This window comes from Mytilus californianus, unplaced genomic scaffold (genome assembly GCF_021869535.1).
Source record: "Mytilus californianus isolate M0D057914Y unplaced genomic scaffold, xbMytCali1.0.p SCAF_2, whole genome shotgun sequence".
Lineage (NCBI taxonomy): Eukaryota > Metazoa > Mollusca > Bivalvia > Mytilida > Mytilidae > Mytilus > Mytilus californianus.
This window is the reverse complement of record NW_026262668.1, coordinates 129965838-129988249: the sequence shown is the minus strand read 5'-3', so window position 1 is coordinate 129988249 and position 22412 is coordinate 129965838. Positions and strand designations below refer to the sequence as shown.

The following is a 22412-nucleotide window of genomic DNA, read 5'->3' as shown; positions in this document are numbered from 1 at the left end:
TTATGGTATTAGCCCTGTATAACCAAGGGTTATCCGATAGAGAACGTTTGTCTTAAGGTTTTAAATGTTTAAACGTTCATAATCAAATTAAAATTTGATATAACGGCATAGTAATTTCAGTATCATCCTTTACGACAGACAAAACATAGCTGATCTGAAAGGTATACCATCTTATTGCCACTTTACATCATGAAATGTGGTACAACCCTAAATAAAGCCAACAAGGAATGGGATATTACTCTACAAGCAAAAGCTATATTTTAATGAAGTCTTTTTGATTGGGTGGTCTAGGGCGCTGGACAGAGTGCAGGTGGTGTTGCAAAGATGTCACGTGCACAGAAGCAGGAGTTCGATCCCGCTGAGAGACTAACAAAGATATATTGTATATTTAAATGAAGGTGTTAGTCCTATATAACCACGTGTTACCGATGGAGAACGTCTGTCCTAAAGTTGTCTTATGCTTAGACGTATAATATATATATAAATATTTGATGTGGCGGCATTGTAATTTACATTTGTGGGATACTATTACAATATCTTCGTATATTACCATCTTATAATAGTACTGTTGTTAAAGCGTTTAAACCCACTGTATTTTTATGCACCTGTCCTAAGTCAGGAGCCTGTTGTTCATTAGTTGTCGTTTCTCGTTTCTCGTTTTTCATTTAGATTAGACCGTCAGTTTTTTTTCTGTTTGAATTGTTTTACACTAGTCATGTCGGGGCCCTTTATAGCTTGCAGTTCGGTGTGAGCCAATGCTCAGTGTTGAAGGCCGTACTTTGACCTATAATTGTTAACATCGTCTAGAATAGGCGATATTGCGCATTTAAGGAAAAAATATAAAAATTTGCGCAACAGTATTAGTAAAATATGGTAATATACGAAGATGATGTTATAAAATCGTGTTGACAAAATTTCGGCTGAACAAATATAATCTGTCAATAATTTTAACAATACTGACGAAGTTCGGCCGAAATATTTTTCAACATGATTTAATAACATTTTTTTTTTTTATATTACCATCTTATACTAGTACTGTTGCGCAAATCTTTAGTATTTTATATATATATATAGATATTGATAGAGAGAGAGAGAGAGGAGACCAGCACGTAGTCACTGACTGATTTTAATCCTCTAAAAAGACATAAAAAATACTTAAAGATTATTACATTTAGAAGTTTTGGTTATTGGCTGCCAATATTTGACATTTGTTTTCTATTATACAATGTGAATGGTACTGTCACTATTTTCACAAACAATGACAATTTTAAGTAAGTCTTTGACAATTTAGTTTAACTTACTACCAACCGAATGCGTAGAGTGTTTGTTTTTTTAGAAAAGAGCTTTTTGTTCACATTTACTAATGTTTGACCTTGATATACATAAGAACTTTCTTAGAATATAGCTTTTGGTTTGAGGTAGTTCTAGTTTCACCGCTATTTCAAATTTACATCCACTCCGGTGTCTGAACGTGTTTAGTTTAAAAGAGGGACGAAAGATACCAGAGGGACAGTCAAACTCAAAGATCGAAAAAAAAACTGACAACGCCATGGCCAAAAATAAAAAGACAAACAGACAAATAATAGTATAGATGACACAACATAGAAAACCAAAGACTAAGCAAAATGAACCCCTCCAAAAACTGGGGTTGATCTCAGGTGTTCCGGAAGGGTAAGCAGATCCTGCTCCACATGTGGCACCCGTCGTTAATGTGTGCAATTAGAATATTTATTTCAGACTGATTTTCATGTTTTTTTTTTCTTAAAGCTACATTTCTACTGAAGGCATTTTGAAGTGTAATGTTGCTGGTGTATACGATTATCATCTACTATCTGGTTTGGAATTAAATAAAGGCAACAGTAGTATACCGCTGTTCGAAACTCATAAATCGGTAGAGATAAAAACAAATCCGGGTTACAAACTAAAACTGAGGGAAACGCATCAAATAAAAGAGGAGAACAACGACACAACAAAAACACAACATTAAAATGTAACGCACACAGAAACGAACTATAATATAACAATGGCCATTTTCCTGACTTGGTACAGGACTTTTTAAGAAAAAAATGGTGGGTTGAACCTGGTTTTGTGGCATGCCAAACCTCCCGCTTTAGATTACTTATTACATACTATTTTTATTTAATGTTGTTTTAATACGGTAAAAGAGAGACGAAAGATACCAGAGGGGCATTCAAACTCATAAATCGAAAATAAACTGACAACGCCATGGCTAAAAAAGAAAAAGACAAACAGACAAACAATAGTACACAAATTAAAACACAACATAGAAAAACTAAAGACTAAGCAACACGAACCCCATCCAAAACTGGGGTGATCTTTCTGATACTTGCATTGGTACAACATTTGTCTTACTTTATCAAAAGTTGACTTAGATTACAGAAAACTGTTACTTTAACTGACTGGAAGTCTACATATTTGTATACTTCTTCATTTATCTATTGAGATTTACAATTGTGCATTTATTTATTACCTTTTGTTCTATAATAAATACCAGACAGCTCTATATGAATTGAATAATTATCAGTCTGATTGTGAACCGTTGTGCATCAAATTATTGACTGGTTGTAATAAATGGCATCACAGAACTCTTCAGAGTCACACATAAAAGCGCATTCTATCAGGCCTAGTGCAGTTATACTTTTGCCGATGCTTCCCTGTACAGGACTAACATCAAGTTCAGGAATGTTAACCATGAATTTTTCTGCTTTACCTGAAAACAGTAATAAAAGCATCATAGCCAATGTTTAGAGTATTTGTTCAAAGATTTGATAATATTTACCTACTTTGACGTTCTACTCCTGAGCTTAGGGAATCGTGATGGAAAATTAGTTGGAATGATTGTTCAGCCTTTTCAAAAATATTTTATGCTTTTTTCTTTATCTTTATAACACAAAAGATCTCTTTGTAGATGCAAAATCAGTAAAACGTTATTTGACTAAAAGCCCAGGTAAAATCTTCGGATTGTTGGATCACAATTTCATTCATACGCCAGTGATTTTCGAAGAAGGCATGCTATTTTCGATCTTGTTAGAATTCTATTGTTCATCTCTTTGGGGAAAAAAACAGAAAACAACACTGATAAATTTCATTCGTCCGAAGCGCTTTTCTTATTTATCTTCTTCAGGATCCCTTAAAGCCGAATATTTGAAAGCCAAGGATGTATAAGATCCAAACAAAGAAATTATGTTTTAGTTGCAGTACATCAAAGGTGGTCGTTAGCAAACTTGAACTAATCAATTCAAACATATGTCTAAATAATCCAATCGTTGAAAAGAACATATTGGTATGAATCTTTACAGGAATAACCAAACATGACAGTTTTGAAATACAATTTTGGCGTATAATAGTCTAAATGTACACTGTAAAACGTCGGAACGCTTCAAAATACGATATAATGCCCATGTCCGCACAAACTGTCTTTAATGGCTTGAAATGTAAACTAAAAGCTAATTTTAAAATATGCTTCATTTAAATGGAAATGACATGGTCGATGAATCGAATTTAAAGTCACAATAATAAGAATTTTTAGGCAAACGTCACAATCCCTTGAAATGACAAAAATATGTCTTCTCTTTCGTCGCATCAGATTAATTTAAAAAAGTATGTTGTTAATCTTCTAAGGATTTTTTAGGGTTGTGCTGGTTTTATAGACTTGTAACAAAGTTTCCAGACGATGACGATACCGTTGTCTTAAAGACGTAACCAGATAAAATCTGCGTCTTTGAATTCAATTCGACCTAGATCAACTTGAGCGTTTCTTCCGACATTGGCTCTCTGTAGAATATTGTAAATTCTAGCATTTACTTACGGAAGTGTTAAAACGGAGGTGTAAAAATGGATTGATATCGATAAATGATTATTAAATCAATAGAATAGAAGCAGACAATAGATATAAGAAGATGTGGTATGAGTGCCAATGAGACATCTCTCCATCAAAGTCAAAATTTATAAAATTAAACCATTATAGGTCAAAGTACGGTCTTCAACACGGAGCCTTGGCTCACACCGAACAGTAAGCTATAAAGGGCCCCAAACATTACTAGTGTAAAACCATTCAAACGGGAAAACCAACGGTCTAATCTATATAAAAAACGAGAAACGAGAAACACTTATGAACCACATCAACAAACGACAACTACTGAACATCAGATTCCTGACTTAGGACAGGTGCAAACAAATGCAGCGGGTTTAAACGTTTTAATGGTACCAAACCTTCACCCTTTTTCTGAAACAATAGTGTAATATCACAACATAGAAAGACACACTATAAAATATCAACTGAAATAGCTGAACTCAATCAAAGGACATATTAACACGAGTGAACAAACACTGAACAAATAAATTTGACCTATGATACAATGCAAATACAAAATAAATAAACTAAGGGAAAAATAATAAAAGTAACATGTTATATCGGTATGAAATGTTAAACAACTTAAGAAAAACAATATGCTCGAACAAAAATAATTTAGATCGCATTACGATGGTCGATTGGATATTCTGCGACCATATAGAGGAATTTGTAAACGGCTTTGATGCAGTGTCAAAACATTATACTACCTCTATATAAAACGTAAAATAATAAAAATACCGAACTGCAAGGAAAATTCAAAACGGAAAGTCCTTTATAAAATTGCAAAATCAAAAGCTCAAACACACCTAACGAATGGAAAACAACTGTCATATTCCTGACTTGGTACAGGCATATCCTTTTGTAGAAAATGGTGGATTTAACCTGGTTTCATAGCTAGCAAAACCTCGCAGTTGTATGACAGCCGCATTGGAATCCATTATATTAACAATAATGTGTGAGCAAAACAAACAGACATAATAGGTAAAAACGTCATAAAATTGGGGTACAGCAGTCAACATTGTAATATAATCTTAATAATAAACTTAACAAATGCTTGAGACAAACGGTTTAAAAGCCGACGAATGAATATTAAAGTGACGGTAATTTGATGTTGGTATCTGATCAATGGTATCTTTTACTAAATTGTCTAAACGACTTGACTTTGATATTGTAGTTTGTGCTACCTTGCGTCAAAGAACATTTTCATTCCTAATGACAACAATGGGTGTAATTTAAATGACTTATAAACTAAAGATATCATACTAATATATTTACTCTGCTTAACATTTTAAGTCATTTTTCATTAATGTTATGACGTGAAATCCAAAGCCAAAGGATATAAACAAATAAAACTATCAACTTGTTACAAATTTTAGGAAAATATTTATGTTTGTATTGATCAATAAAACTATTAAATTCGAATCAGCATAAACATATATGCTCAAGTTATGAATAATTTCTCATTTTAAATACATTACGACATTTGTAAGTCTTTGTACTTTCAAATTAAAAATCAACGACTTGAATCATATCAATTGGGTAAAGTCTTACCAAATTAATCATTGTATAGTGCGTTCATGATATACGAAGATAACAATAAAAGTACATTTCTATGCACATTGATACATTTTAAAAAAGAACATTAGTCGCAAGACTGTAATTTAAAAAAAGGCGAAATCACTAATCTAAAATTGTGTGACACGCTTTACATAGTAAACAAATAGAAATTGCCAAGAATATGAAAGGAATATTTTCAGTTACAATACAATTCCGTTGATAGTAGAATGTGATTGCAAAAGTGTGTATGTAAAAAAAAGAAGATACAATGGGGTAAACAGAAAAAAAACATCAGTTGAAGAAAGACATACAACACTACAGCAACATCATATATTAAAATGGATGATACACATGACCTCAGCGATCTGGTGTTAAACAAACGTAACTCATTTTGTTTTAATATTTAATTATCCTATTCTGTACATTTCTTGTTATAAGTAGGTAATAATTTTCTTCATTTCTGTTTTCCTTTTCAGATTAATCTTCATGAATTAAAAGAAGAAAAAGTACGTATCGTCTAATCATTTGAATATTGTCATCTTTCCGTTATTTACGTTAAACCTCCTTATAACCCTCCAAATAACAAATATATTTTACAAAAATTAAAAATTTACATTTACCTGTTGAAAGAATGAAAATGAGCAAGGTCTTCCAAATTATCTCCATCATAATTTGTAACAAAACTGTCACTCTGTAACTTATATATCATCAGCTGATTTTAATCCTATACAAAGAAGTTTAAATTGCTCACCGTGTATGCTATCGGTTAAAACAGATTTAATTTATGTATGTATATGAATGGATTCCTTATTCCGTTCCAATATAATACATTGTAAACTGGTGGATTGGAATGTAAATTATACAAGTAATATAACAACAACAAATTACGTGAATGTTAAATAAAAGAGGGGCGAAAGATACAAGAAGGACATTCAAACTCATTAATCGAAAATAAACTGACAACGCCATGGCTAAAAAAACAAACAAAAAAACAGACAAACAATAGTACACAAAACACAACATAGAAAACCAAAGAATAAGCAACACGAACCCCACCAAAAACTGGGGGTGATCTCAGTTGCTCCGGAAGGGTAAGCAGATCCTGCTCCACATGTGGCACCCGTCGTGTTGCTCGTATTAGAACAAAACCCGATGTGTCGAAATTACTTAAACCTGGAAACGTCTTGACGTGTGTTAAACCAGATAGGTTTCGTTTTCTTAAGCAAATGTCCACAAAGCATCGATCAACATTAAATAGATTTATTAAATTATTAATGGAAAGTCTAAGAATTTCAGCAAATTGTTTGATGTACTCAATATTTTAGGTTTTTTTAAATTATAAATGTCAATGAAATGATGATTTTTTAAAACGTTGACTGCTATACACTAGTGGTGTGTCCTTTGTCAATGTTCTTTCTTTTATCTACTGTTTTTTTCTAAATTTACCCTGAATTTTACTCTACTGTCGTTTTCAAAAAGATTTTCAATCTCAATTAGATTTAGAGTAACACTGTGTAATGTGTGTTCCTCGTTCTTTAACAACATTGTTTCGTGGTCAAATACATATTTCCATGGTAACAATACTTAAAGATAGCTCAAAGTTACAAACTTGAAAGTTTATGTCCATTTTTGATCATTTATCAAAACAAATGAACAAGATCATGTAAACATTTTTTTTTATAGTTTTTTTTTCTTCTATTCAAACTCCTATAACACACATGCAAAACTCACATTATAGTATCACATAATATCAAAACCAGCTTCGACATATATGTTTAGCAATGTAATTATTTTTTAAATTTCACTGATCTATGTAAAATTGATGAAAAAATCAAAAAAAAACTTGTCAGTTAGGTTGTGTGATATTCATATTCCACTTAATTTTGATAACATTGGAATTTTGAACCCTGTATGGTAATCTTGTAAATTTGATTTACTACCTCTGGATAGTGTCCCTGCTGGTAGACGTCATCTGGTAACTTAGATGTACAACAGCTATGCTGGTGGCATTGCTGGTAGAAGCTATCCTATAATTTTAATTTCAGAGTTCATCTTGTAATTTTGATTCAATAGTATTCATTCTGCTCCACTGCTGGTAACGGTTATCTTGTTATTATTGTTCAATACCATTGTGGCGGTGCGACTGCCTTTAGAGGTATCATGTAAATTCGATATATAACCACGGTTCAGTACGACTGCTTGAAGAGGTATTTTTGATTTAGTATCACTTGGTCAGTGACAGCTGACTGACTATAAAACAGGGAATCAGTGGGTTAAAGCTGGTTTCTAGTGTATGACACTAACAAATTACCATGTTTGGTAACAAGACGATACCTTTCTCTGACTTTCCATGGACACAGCCATTATATTTCTTGGGTCACCTTTTCCACAATCAATAACTGGGAATTAATAACACAATACATCCAAAATCTACTCCTTCTAAAACTCTATTAGACCGACTCAACATACGATTGACTTGTTTTTCCTTTGATTGAGAAGCGTTCGCACGTACATTTTCAATGACCGTTTTCGTATCACACAGTTAGCAAATTACTTTTGATGTAAACTCTTCTATTATGACCAATTTTCCACACAAAATATGTACTGTTTTACAAGAAGAACATGATTTACGACCAATTCTAGATGTAAGTTTTTTTGTGAAACCGACTCCTGGGCGTTAACTTGCCAATGGAACATTACACTAAACACTAGACTCGGACCCAACACGGACATTAAGCACAGAAATAAATGCTAGCTATGCACGAAGATGGTTTCATCGATATAAAAAGCCCTTGAATATATGACGCAATAAAATCGAATACCTGGCGGATTTTATCTATTGTCCAAGATTCACAAAGTTAATAACCTAGAAAGACCTATTTTTTCAGCGCACGGTCATCAAACGGGAAAAAAAATCTGAATTTATTGATTTCTTCCCTCATACATATACAAGTTGGGGCTTACTATTTCATATCAATACAATACAATACTCTATTCTCTAAAAAAACACAAAAATGTCAAAGGGACAGAGAATGACATGCAAAAAAGGATACAAAATATAATAGAAAAATTGTATCAAACACACTACTCATTAATGAAGGCAAATGCAGACATCTACATGATTATTACACATGCAGATGGAATGGATGCACATGTAGAGATATTTGGAATTCTCAACCAGAAAATATCCACCAACTGAATACCTGCTTACAATGTCCATGATGGTACTGACGAACAACTTTATCTTTAATAGAGGTCACTACTTACAAATGAATGGAACGGCAATTGGTACCCATCGTATGCAAGCATATGTATGGATATAAAAGAAAAACTACTCCTTGAATCCTAGATTCGAAAAAAAGATCTTAATTTACATTTATGGTTGATGTGGATATGAAATGTAGCTATAGATTCTAAATATTCTAAAATTTGATGTCGCTCACTTTGATCTATGTGCATCTTCAAAAATGGCCACTCACCAATATTATAGACTAAAATATAGATCATGGTCAAAATCACTTTTTTGTTGATCTTGTATTGCTGATCATTTTTGCTGTTCACAGTTTCTATCTATCTTTTATAGACTTTGCCCAAAATGACAAAAAATGAATAAAAATGATCATTTAAGGATAATTACAGCTTTAGCGTTCATCCAAGTTTTTTGTTTCATTTTTTTAAATCTTGCATGGCTGATCATTTTTTACTGTTTACAGTTCCTACTTATTTATAATACTTTGAAATTTAGATGATTGGAAAAATTATTAATTGAGTCTAAAATTGTCATTTACGGTGTATAACTCATATAAGGAGTCATCCAAAAGTTTCAGTTGTATAGACATTGTGTAGATCTTGTTGTACGGATCATTTGGCTGTTTACAGTTTCCACCTATCTATTATAGATTTTTAGTTAATTAGCAAAATCACAAGGATTAGTCAATCCGTCTTATATGGCATAAAATGTTGTTGCTGTTTACAGTATCAAATTTATTCGTTCAGTGTATGTTTACTTGTTTTTGTTAATATGTCTTTTTGATTGAGTTAAGCCATTTCAATTGATATTTTACAGTGTGTCTTTCTATGTTGTAGTGTTATACTACTATTTCAGGTTAGGATGAAGATTTGCGCCTGTTAAAACGTTATCTACCTATCTATCATACTTTTCGAGATAATTGGCAAAAACACGTATATTTGTCAAAAATGATTATTTAATAGATATAACTCCTTAAGGCAACATCCAACTGTTAGTTCAATTGGCTTTTTTTGTAGATCCTGTATTGCTGATCATGTTTGCTGGTTACAGTTTCTATCTATTTATTACAGTTTTGGGGAAAATACGCAAAAAAATAGAAATTACGAAAAGAAATCGTCAACTCAGGGCAATACCTCCTTTCAGAGTCATCTATCGGTTTCGGTCAATTTTCATTTATGTAGATCTGTTTGTTGCTTTTACCTTTATGGTCTATTTTTAGCCATGGCGGCCACGATTGTTAACTGATTGGCTTAAACATAAAATATGTGTTATACTAAATATTATAAGGATCATGCACCTTAAGTTTGGTTGAAATTTGTTTTGTTGTTTCAGAGAAGAAAAGTGGTACGAAGGACACGATCATTAGTCAAAAATCGTCGTTTAGAAGCTGTGACTCCTTAATGAGTCATCTAATTGTTTCGTTTGGTGAACATTTTTATAGATCTTGTATTTATTATAAACTTTCCTGTTAACAGTTTCTACCTATCTATTATAGTTTTCGAGGTAATAGGCAAAAGCGCTAAAAATTAGTCAAAAATCTGTATTTAATGGCAATACCTTCTTAAGGGGTCATCCATTGGTTTCGGTCATAGAGGTATTTTGTAGATCTTGTATTGTTGCCCTTATCAGTTCCTATCGATCTGATATCGTTTTAGTGATAAAAGGCTTAAACATGAAAGTTCTTAAAAAAAAATCGTCATTTAAGGGCAATAATACCTCAAGGTGTCATCTGATAATTTTGGTGAAAATAGGAAGTAGGTAGATCTTGACACTGACTAACAGATTGCATGATATCCACAGACCTGTATTATAAGCCTACTTATACCCACCTAATGCCTGTCTTTCAAACGCTGCTAACTTGCTGACTTTTCTAAAAGCATATCGTACATGCAAACATACTCAGAGTCAAGGAAATATTTATCTCAGAATAGAGACATATGGAATCACGAATATTCTACTATATTTCTTAAATTTTGCTGCAGTGGGATTAGTGTGACTAAATGTTCTATGTCACGTAAATACTAGAAGAATACAATTGTAATCAATACTTTAAACAAATTCTAAAATTTTGAATTCAAATATCAATTACTAGTATTAGATGATGATGAAATCAATTTTTCTTTTATTGAAATAACATTGTAAGTATAAAATTTAATCCACAGGATGCATGAATATACATAAACATCTACAATTAAGAGTAAACACGACAGGATAGCTTTCAGTGACAGGAGATACCAGGGTACGATACTTAACAGAAGATACATGTACTTCACTCTGTGACATTTGCAACTATTTGAGGCATGTATTATGAATAGATGTAAAAAAAAACTTCCCGTGGTAAAAGCAACAAAGGCTATTTTGGTGCCTGAATGATAAATAAATTAAATAATAAAAATTGGGTTATTTTCGGGAAAATATCAGAATCATATTAAGTAGCTAAATCTAAAAGCCATGAAATATAAATCTTGGTAATGGAAGATGGTTGAAAATAAGTACAGATAATAAATAGCAGTTCTACAAATGCAACCCCGTTTGTTTTGGATACCTTCTACACACATTTGTACATGTGAAGGGTACATAGAAACATGTTGTAAGCGATACATTATCGTGTGAGAATAGAATAATCTATACAGTCACACAAAATTAAGATACCCTTAAAATATTAGGTTAAATATAAATTTTTCAAACTCAACATTCGTCTACAGCGTGACGTTTATCATTAATATGTTAACGAAAGAAAGTTCTTCAATATAATATATATAATATGTATATCACTTCAGAATTGTAAGAAAAAAAATAAGACATTAGTATTCAAGTTGTTTATATTTTTTTGTGAAGCAATAACCTATTTCTGTATTTGCATTCAATTGTTCCCAGCATGCATTTAAAATATACGTCACTTTTAATCGCGGGTGATCGAGTAAATACTTATTTTGTAATGAAAGTCTATAATAAGGAGATGTGGTATGATCTTATAGAAGCTGAAACAAATAAATAAGATATTTGTTAAAAAGAACAATTCATCATCAACCATTATTCGTCCCTGAGAGAAAATTAAATGAATGATTTATATATACATAAGGTACTAATATATTTCAATCTATTCTCAACCATAAACATTTTGATATGAGTGATAAATGTTTTACGGTTAATATTAGTATTCAGTTTTCTTATTGAATCAAAATTAACATGTCAGGTATACAAACGACCTCCCCCCAAACAAAACCCCACCTAAAAAGGGAAGTTGTGACATGGTGCGGAGACAGTTATATGGGTACTTGCAATCACCAAATCTTGTATTGACGGAGGCATCTTTTTATCTACATTACAGCTTTTTTCTAAAATGTCGATCAAGATTAAAAATACAAATGCAAAGATGAGATAATACGACAAGAATCTTAAGAAGGAGAAATAAGAACATAAAATTTTGTTTCTATTTCACTTAAAATTTTGGGTCACGTTCTGTTCATTTCGGGTGATACATTACTTTTCGTGTGGTGATCTAAATGAGGTAAGGGATCGATTTTAGACTAGGGCACAGTTAGTTTTAGGGTAAGATAATGAACTACCAAAATTATTTTCAAACAGTTCCTAAACGTTTAGAGTAGTTATTACTGAGTAAAAAAACTACAAAACTTGTTAAAATTTGCATTTTCACCTTAAAAACTAAATATTTCCTGTATGTCTCGTGTCATTTCATTGTCCTTACGATATTTTATATCAGAAATACCTGACAAAGATCGTTTATTTTGGAACTATGTCCTGTATTGGATGTTTATGCGACCTTAGGTCCTATCATGTCAAAATTACTTTATACTGTTAAAATCAAGACATGTTCCACATGTACTGTTATAAATAAGGCAGAAATTACAAAGGGGTACTCAAATTCATTGTCAAAAATGGACAGACAACACAATTCAGGAGTGGATCAATGTGGGTTTTTTTATTCAAAGAGAATCGTACAACCTGTAAGCCCCACATGAGTCCGCAATTGCCAGTACAAAGAAAAATTAAAAAAAAACACTCTACAGGAACAGGTCCACATGGAATCAATAAAAAAACAGGGATGGGGTTCAGATACTTAAAAAGATAAACGGCTCCTACTCCACTTGTGGTACCTATTGTGTTACTCGTGGCAATTTGATATTCGGTGATAGTTATCAACGGGGAAAGGAATATAGGATTGTAGTCATAATTACAAAGAATTTTTCAGAGCGAGTCATAATGACAGTCGTACAACTTTCTAAAAGATATTTCAACTTTATGAAAACTTTATGAAAACTTGGTAAAGTAGCTTTATCAAAGCAGCAACACTTTATCTGGGAAATCCTGATAGAAAACACAAGTTAAGGAATATCGCATCAACTTGGTGATGGTTATACTGGGTATGTAGGTGCTTCTTGGAGAAATAACTAAGATAAGTTCACCTAAGAAAATTTAAGTTTTTTGTAGTACAATTTCTAGATGTATGAAATAGACCTAATTGTGTCTTGGAAATCCTGTATTATAAATGCAGTGAACATATTTTCAGTGAAATCACATCATCCATATAGTTTTTCTAGATTATTCATATAGTTAAATATCATTATATTATGTTAAAATGATGATATTTTGTGCTGAAATATTCTATCAATGGAGTTATATAGATATATTATTTCGTCTTAAAGACTTTTGTGTAGTTTATTGTTTCTTTCAGATATTTGTTATGGAGGTGCGTTTGCATTATTTTTTACAAATGTATGCATTAAGAGTGGGATATGTCATAAGCATCCGTGTCTGAAACAAGATGCTCAACATGTGTGTCAGAAGAAGAATGCAACACTCGTTAAATTTAATTCTCCTCAAAAGAACAAGGCAGTACAGACTTATCTTAGATCGAAAGGTCAGCATTAACTTAATGTCAAAATTTTATATCTTATCATGAAGATAAAATAAAAATAAAACCTATCGATGTCGTGGAAAGCGCATCTTTATGTCTAAAAGGAGACTTTTGGTTATCGTTATTTAAAAATAACCGTAAGTGATATTGCATCTACATTTATTTATCAAAATAACGATCCAAGTAAGGTATGACATAAGAAATCCATGCATTAAAGAGGTTCTGCCTTGGTACAGGCATATTTTTTTTCGGTGGATATATTTAAATTTGAGATTTTAGAGAGTACCAACAATTATTGATCTAGTACTTTTTAAAAGGAGTTAAACGTTATAATGATTTTATGGCAGTGTTTAAAGCTTGAATGTTTCAATTTGTATTATCTCATTTTTATACATGTTCAATATTTCAACCATTTACAGCTATTGTACAACCAGGATATGAATATAACTATGCCTTTTTGGATTTACTTTGAAACATAATTCTAACTCGTATTAAAATAGTCATACCTTTTCAAACCAACAGCATGAAAAATGTACACTTAGAGGTCTTTTCAGTCAACCTTTAATAGAATAGATGCCAAGGTTTATTTCGAGTAGATCATGTATGGTACCCTACCCAAAGTGTGAATATAAGAAAATTTAAACAAGACCTTTTAAGATGACACTGTCGTATCGACAATGTATGTTTCATACCAATAAGAAGACACCACAGGAATACATTCATACCACTATGAAAAAGTTATCATTTTGATGTCTTAATTTCATTTTCCTCTTGCAATATACCCGCATTACATGCACAAAGTCTAAGGAACACAAGTATTGTCACATCGACTCCTCAGTCAAGGTTAATATTCAGCCGAAAAAAATATCATCACTACGTTTTTTCATTGACTGTTCACCGCAAAAGAATTTGACTCATAACTCACCACTTGGAAATATTACAGTTTTCGCATGCAAAACAGGAGATTCTTAATAACCCACTAAAGAATCTTTGTTCCTTCCGTTTTTATGAGAAATGATATTGACGAAAACTATTTTGTGTTTGCTGTACATATTTGTCTGTTTTTGGTGGTCCATACACCAGTCTCGTTCCCTTTGAATTGTTGCATTCGTTTATAAGTGTTCTTTATTTTTTTGTATTTTCTGCATTTTACGGACATACTTGTTTCTGTAAATATCTATTTTGTTAAAGCAAATCATCAATTTTAGTGATGTTGTCTTTATTAATTTAAACTAAATTATGTAATGTAATGCCCGTAACATACGTCTTGGATAGTAATTCCTACTTATTTAATGTTAAACGGTTAAAATGCCATCTGAAAAATATGGTTATCGTTCTTTTTACTAGTTTTGTTCTATATTGTTCTATAAACAACTCCTTTGTAACTTTCTTTACTCTATATCCCTTTTAATGCGAATCATATCTGTCTTCTGCCTACTAAAGTAATTCAACTATACCAATAGTATTTGAATTAAATCATATGAAAATGAGACTGTGTTTGATGCTTTGAAAATCACGAGTCACTTTTAACCCGTTCTTTACATCAAATTTGATAAATTTCATATTAACATTGCTATTTCATTATTATGCTAGGTTCTTTTGGTGTTGCCTACTTCACTGCTGACCAATATTGCTTCCTAGTGCCTACTGTTGGCAGAATATTACAGTCGACCGCTTTTTGTAACCGTCATGACTATAAACCTGGATATATATGTGAAAAGTCGCTGCCATAGCAGCACAATTTCACTGTCTTGTATTACCACAGAGATAGACTCAAGAAGACAAACATAACCACACCCTCTTTTTGAACACGTATAATCTTGATTTTTAATACAAACTTGTCAGATTTGTAACGTATTAGAAAGTCTGATGAATCACAGTGGCCTGCAGGCGAGTGAAATGTTTCAATTTTTTTGACAATTACCACTTACAAATATGACATATTTCTATAGTTCTACTGTATATAAATACTGTAAAAGAATACATTGGTGTTGAATACTAATTGTTGCTTTGTTTTTAGTAGTGTACTCGTATATAGAATACTGCACTTCATCTCGGAAAATAAGGAGACAGTAGGAAAGAAAGAATTCCTGGAAGTTATGAAAAGTGCAACCACTGTCAGCACTTCTTTACAAAGCTAAATTAAAAGTCATACCTAACTAGACAAAACACACTAGATATGATGTTTTACGAGTCATGTTATACTAGTTATTGTCTTGTATAGAGTAGTTAATAGTGTTTCAGTGTTCCGTTGTTATCCTCTTATAGTTGATATGTTTCCCTCGGTTTTAGTTTGTAACCCGGATTTGTTTTGTTTTTTTCTGTCAATCAATTTATGACTTTTGAACAGCGGTATACTACTGTTGCCTTTAATATTATACATCTTTTTCATACACCAGATGGACACTTTGACAAATAATGTCTTTTTAATGATGCTCGAGCTTAACAAAAATCAGAATCCTAAAATTCAATAAACGAAATAGAGCCAAAATCACAAAAAAATCACAACAAAAAAAGAATCTGGCTGAAGAATCAATGCCGTTTATCAATAATATCTTACAATGGCAAATCAGTTCACCCTTGCAATCACAAATGAAACCCTCCGATAATTGGCACGTTGTTGCTTATATATTCAAACGAAAACAATCCGGTAAAAAGCAATTATGGAAATATATTAGAAATAAAAAAAGAGTTATAATGGTTTTATTTTCCTCTTTATATACCAAACAATCAGAACACCCGGCAACTTATTTATAACATTTTCACAAATTTACGTTTTCCTTTCAGAACATATGATAATAGTAAGATAACCTTAGACATTTTGTTTAGAACACATTACTTATTAAAATATCATTAGGATGGAAGTCCAAAGATCAAAATAATACTTTTGTAACTAGTATTCCTTATAACTAGGCAGTCACAATGACTAATTGCATTTGTCATAACAGATGTCAATCACATGATTCGTATGATAAGAATACTAATTTTTAATACGCGGCATTAGCTTCATACTAATAACTTTTTATCTAAGAAATAAGCTAAGACTTTTAACTAGTTCATCAGGTGTCGATATGAATTCAAACTGCAATTGGGTATAACATTTTCTCAAATTGGTTTTGATAAAGGAAAAGTCTTTCGAATATGCACAGTAATCAGATTGTAATTTTCTGACAGCAGATTATTAGTTGATTGTGGTTGGAATATTTGAATAATCCAAGCCTTTCTTAAATGCTGATATCCTTTTATGGCGTTTAGAAGATACTTCATCAGTTAAATGCCTTTACATTTTCAAGCTGTTTTCTTATAATATCACTGTTTATCAAGTGCAAGTAGGGGATACCGTATATTTTTGGTGAGTGAACATTAAAACTTTCACCGACAAAGAAAGCTAAACCACTTCAATGTTAGAAAAAACATAATACCATTTTGTTGCTGAAATGATTGCAAATTTACAATAATAGCTTTACTAGTATTGATGAAAAACAACACAGTTTCGCATGGTTAAAACAAATGTATTCAAAATCGAAAGACGAAGAGAAGGGTAGTCTATTTTCGGTCTTGAGGTTCAAACTCTCTTAAAAAGCTGATAAATCGTCAATTTATTATATAATTAATCTGATGCGGCAAACCTAAAAATTATTCAAAATTAAACAAGAAATTTGAATCTAGCTATCAGTTTTCAAATTGTCTTGTGCTCCATATCAACGGAGGAGTGCTATAATCACACGTCACCATATACTTCTTTAAATAAATGCCCCACTTTCACAAATAGAGGAAAGATTACTATCACAACGGAGGTCAAGCCACGCAAAAGATTGTTCGATTGTTCTAAAAAAATATTGCATACAATCAGCATTTGTTGTACCATCATTTGATGCATTGTCAGGCTGTCCTGGATCCCAATTTGTATACATTATGTTCTGACCAGATATCCATTCGAATTGTCCCTCATTTAATACGTCACTCCCGCCAATCCACCATCGTTTCACTGACGTCATGTCTACAAGAAAAAAAAACTATAATGATAAAAAGTGAAAAAAGTAGCAAATTCTTCTTCGCAAAAACCTTCTTATTTATTTCAAAAAATGATCTAGAAACAAAAACAGTAGTCTTTCATTATATAAAGAAACAACTCTGGTTGAAATATTTGTTTCCGGAACGATGTGAAAAAGTCTGCTCTATTATTATAGGGTTATTGTGTATAAATATAATGAAATAAATTACTTTTGTAAAGGCAGATAATTCAATCTGTTAATTAACAATACCGTATACTTTTGTCAATAACAGCAGAAAATCAAGGTTACAATTTACATGCTATCATACTCAATATAAATTTTTTTTCATGTTTTTGTCCATTAGAAATAAATCGGTCTCTCAAAATGAACTTACCGTGTATTTTATTTAGATATAACAGGAACAGCTTGTCTTTGAATTCACTGTCTACTACAACTAGGTCACCAGCCTCGTTTTGACATCTTGTTCGTGAGTAAGACCAAGATAATCTTTCTGTCGTGGTAATGTAGAACTTAAGACACAAGTCTAATTCCCACGCATATTCGTAGCCATCATATGAACAAGTTTTAACCTCTGTAAATGAAATGAATACGTTTTCTTTTAAGTTTATCTCAGTGTGTAGAAGAAATTTTATTCACACAACAAATTCATTGACATGCAAACTCATATCTCGAGAGAACATGACTACGCTATAGTCAACATTGAAAGGCGACAAAACGACAAGCAAGTTCACAAAACGCTACAAAGATGTCAGTTTGATTTGATAAAATAAATTGCAATTGGAACAAAATTTTGAGTGAAATGCAATATGTGGAGAGGAGCACTTATTAACAAAAACTTATTAGTTGTACAAAATAAAAGACAATCAAAGAGAAAAACATCTATCTATGCTTCAATACCAATTATATTGTAACGAGCTAAAAGAATTCGAAAACTATTTACATAAAAAAACGGGCTCCTCTGTTATTCAATATATTTGTGCTTTTTCGATATCTGCAAACCAAGATATATGAATAAATAATTCAAATTTTGATATAACTAAAATTCGTAAACAAGGACATCATTATACTCTCTTTGCCTGCATATAAATTATATATATTGCTTAGATATATAAAAGCATGGTACTCAAATTCTTCACACGCAATAGAAAAACATACTGCATGTCTACTAAACAAATGGTTTAAAGGGACTGTGCAGGCTTTTACTTTGTCTCAGATTTTTCATATACATGGTCTAGATAGGAAAATGGGGATTGGTTGCCAAGTAAATTGGATTGACGGCCGAACTGTGTGTGTCTGTACCAATAGAGGCTATCTAGACCATATTTTGTTCGTTGATATTTTGTCCTTGTTAGTACGTCTTCTTATGAGTCGAGTATTAATGGTTGGTGCACTCTATTGTACTGTCCAATATCTTTGTTCATTCCTGTAATATTTTCAATATAAATCGAAATAAAAAAACAAAGGAGATTATGATGGTATGATTGTCAATGAGACAACTATTCATAATAACCAGATGACAAGAATTTGAACAATTACTGGTCACTGTGCGGTCTTCAACAGTGATTCAAAGCAATATTATATAGTAAGACATAAAAGGTCCAGGGATGACATAATGTGAAAGAATTAATACTAAAAAAACAACGTCTCATTCGTCGAGAATGTCTCATTGTTAATCTGAAAGAATATTGGTAGTTACCAAAATTTATTACAAATAGGTTTATTGACATGACATAACAAAAAGATAAAGCAATAGTTCTCGTTACTGTAAAATTTGTACCATTAATACTATTACTGCAAAAGTAACATATATATGAAACGGATAACTTACGGCAAAAATAATTTATCGATGTTCAATCCAATAAATCGATGAAGAAAATGCAAATCAAGGTCACAGACAAAACTGAAAAAATAGCATGAACTCTAAAAAATGTATTAACATAAATACCGAACCCCAAGGTAAATTCAACAATGGTCCATAAACCCTGACAGAAGCATTCGCTCAACTATTTGATCCAACTAAACGAATGGAAAATAACTGTCATATTCCTGACTTGGTACAGGCATTTTCTGAAGCAAATGGTGGGTTAAACCTTGTTTTATAGCTAGCTAAAATAATAGAGTGACTGGACATCATCAATATATCTGAAAGTTAAATTAATGAACTTGTAGGATGCCTATTCTTTTTGTCTTGAGAAGCTTCTGTTTAAATTCGTTTTCATGTCAGTACAAAAACATTTTGTTTGGTCAGTAAGGATGCACGCTTAGTACTCATTTGAATACCGTCTATCAATTCATCAAATATATTGTCGATCAAAACGTCCAGCATTTTGATGATATAATTTTTGTTGTATTTGCTTTTGAAACCAATGTGGTTCTTTAAATTGTACGATTTTTCATGACCTTTAATAAGGAATATGTATCAACGATTCCTATTGTTGTAGAAAATAATCTATTTAATGAGTCGATGCCTTTGATATTTCAATTGTGCATCGGGAAAAGTAGGGTAAAGCTTAAAAAATTGTAAAGATTGTTATTAAAAATTTTGAAAGAGGCGAAAGATATCAAAGGGACATTAAAAACAATAGGTCGAAAATAAGCTGACAACGCCATGGCAAAAAAAAAAGAAAAAGACCAAAAGACAAACAACAGTATACCAAACATAACATAGAAAACTAAAGACTAAGCAACACGAACCCCACCAAAAACCGAGGGTTATCTCAGGTACCTCGGAAGGGGTACCAGCTCCTGTTACACATGTGGCACCCATCGTGTCGTAAGTACAAACCTTGTGATAAGTCTAATTTAGAAGGTCACATTCGGGGAAAAGAAGACCGGATCGTGGTTACGAAGAGATCTTTAGACTTTGTAAACATCCACATCTAATTGACATCTTTAGTTAAAATGCGCAGCACATAATCAAGAGTATAGTATTGACGCCAGAAAATTTACGCACAAATTTTTTCTCGATTGAGGTATTTTTAATCGCATCCTGAGTTGGGATATTCAAGTTGGTATGTACATACTGATATAATTGCTTCATTTTCATCCCTCTAATTTTACACCTTCCAGAGCAATTCAAAGACGAAATATATTAAAAATATTTTACGGTTCTCTGGTGCACACTTATGGCATTATTTGCCATCAGAAGCAAATCGTTAATAAATAGATATGTGAAAGACGTTTCAAATTCATTTGGTTCATACAGAATACTTTTAAAATACTTAAACTACATGATGAGTGTTTGAAGTTTGTATGTATTTTGCGTGACATGTTGGGATAATTTTTTGGTTAAGAATTTATTTTGATCAAAAACTGAAAACAGGGATAATAAATTTCAACAATAGATGTTCAATATGTTTCTTCCGGTCCTTTTGATGTATAAATGAACTTTCACACTTGCATAATAAAAGCCTACATTAAAAATTTCCAAAATAATTTATTTATTTATTTGTTAATTTATAATATAACATGACGAAAGTTTGTAAATCTAAATCACACGATTCAAAGAAATTGCATAATAAGTTAGTCATGTCAATTTCGTTCGGTTCATAAGGAATTATTCTAAAAATATATAAATCATGTGACGCCTGCGTTGAGCTTGCATGCAACAAACGTGACACGTTAGGAGAATTTGTTTGTATTATTATTTAGACTCGAAACAGGGATAAAACATTTCCAAAGCTAAGACACTCGATTGTAGATATTTTAGGTATAAATGCTGTTCCACACTTGCGTAATAAAAATGTAATTTTTAAGTTTCCAGAATCGTCTATTTATGTATTTATTATTATATAATTTAATATACTGTGGATTCATTTATTTTCGTGGGTATCAATTTTCGTTGATTGAGGAAAACTTGCATTTTCGTGGATATTTAATTTCGTGGTTTTGCCAATCTCTGCATACAAAGCATATAGAAAATGTGTAATTCGTTGAACATTTGAATTCGTGGCTCACCTGTACCCACGAAATCCACGAAAATTAGTATCCAACGAATAATAATGAATCCACAGTAATCTAATTTCGCTATATTATTTGAATATGTAATTTTAATAGAGAAGACATTACCGAACTATTAGAAGCCTTTTTTCTTTCTAATTCAGAATACTATGAGTTAACGAATCCTCGACTCCTTTATTCCTTTGACAACGTGTATTTAATCTTTTCTTTTTGTCCTTAATAAGTTAGCGGCTAAAGGTAAATGTATGAAATATTAGATTCTACTGTAAGATTTTTTCCATGAAATGAAAAGAGAAAGAGAAATAAATCGTAGCAAAATTTACTGGATATTCGGGTTAGAATAAGCTTTGTTCATCAGCAATCAGATTTTTTACGCATACGGAATATATATCTCCCAGTTGATACGATATTCCAGGGCTTGTATTTCCTGTCATGATTTCCTGGAAAGAGGGTTGCTGCTCACAAGGAAGCTATTAGACCAAGAGTTCCAAGTGGTGTAGTTCAAATCACCCCTTCATAAATTTTACGAAAGCCATCACGAGTTGGTTAACCGTTATGGAATATCCGTTTCACAAGACATCCAAGTCACAATGTATAAAAAGTTAACAATTATAGGTCAAAATACGGCATTCAACACGGAGCCTTGGCTCATACCGAACAGCAAGCTTTAAAGGGCCCCAAAATGACTAGTGTAAAACAATTGAAACAGGAAAACCAACGGTCTAATCTATATAAATACGAGAAACGAGAAACACTTATGGACTACACCAACAAACGACAACCACTGAACATAAAATATCAATTAAAATTGTCGATCAAAAAGACATTTAAACAAAAACAAGTAAATATACACTGAACGAATAAGTTTGATCTATG

General features: G+C 31.9%; 3 protein-coding genes across 13 annotated transcripts in view; 2 read left to right on the top strand and 1 right to left on the bottom strand.

The window, feature by feature from the left end:
• LOC127731028 (cytochrome P450 20A1-like) overlaps positions 1–22412 on the top strand; it is a 249664-nt gene that overhangs the window by 79128 nt on the left and 148124 nt on the right. The window lies entirely within an intron of this gene.
• LOC127731025 (uncharacterized) overlaps positions 1–22412 on the top strand; it is a 349419-nt gene that overhangs the window by 290017 nt on the left and 36990 nt on the right. The gene's annotated exons all lie outside the window — the stretch shown is intronic.
• Positions 1–22412, bottom strand: part of LOC127731031 (low affinity immunoglobulin epsilon Fc receptor-like) — a 51374-nt gene that overhangs the window by 25336 nt on the left and 3626 nt on the right. The window contains exons 2-3 of one of the 4 annotated variants that reach the window (XM_052239805.1): positions 17950–18147; positions 16263–17560 (exon numbers count right to left, since the gene is read on the bottom strand). The exons of 2 other annotated variants lie outside the window; for them this stretch is intronic. In XM_052239805.1, the coding sequence (XP_052095765.1) occupies positions 17304–17560; positions 17950–18147 (455 nt within the window). In that variant the 3' untranslated portion in view covers positions 16263–17303. Of the gene's footprint in view, positions 1–16262; positions 17561–17949; positions 18148–22412 lie in introns of those variants that run through there. One more of the 4 variants, XR_007995419.1, reaches the window with a different exon arrangement.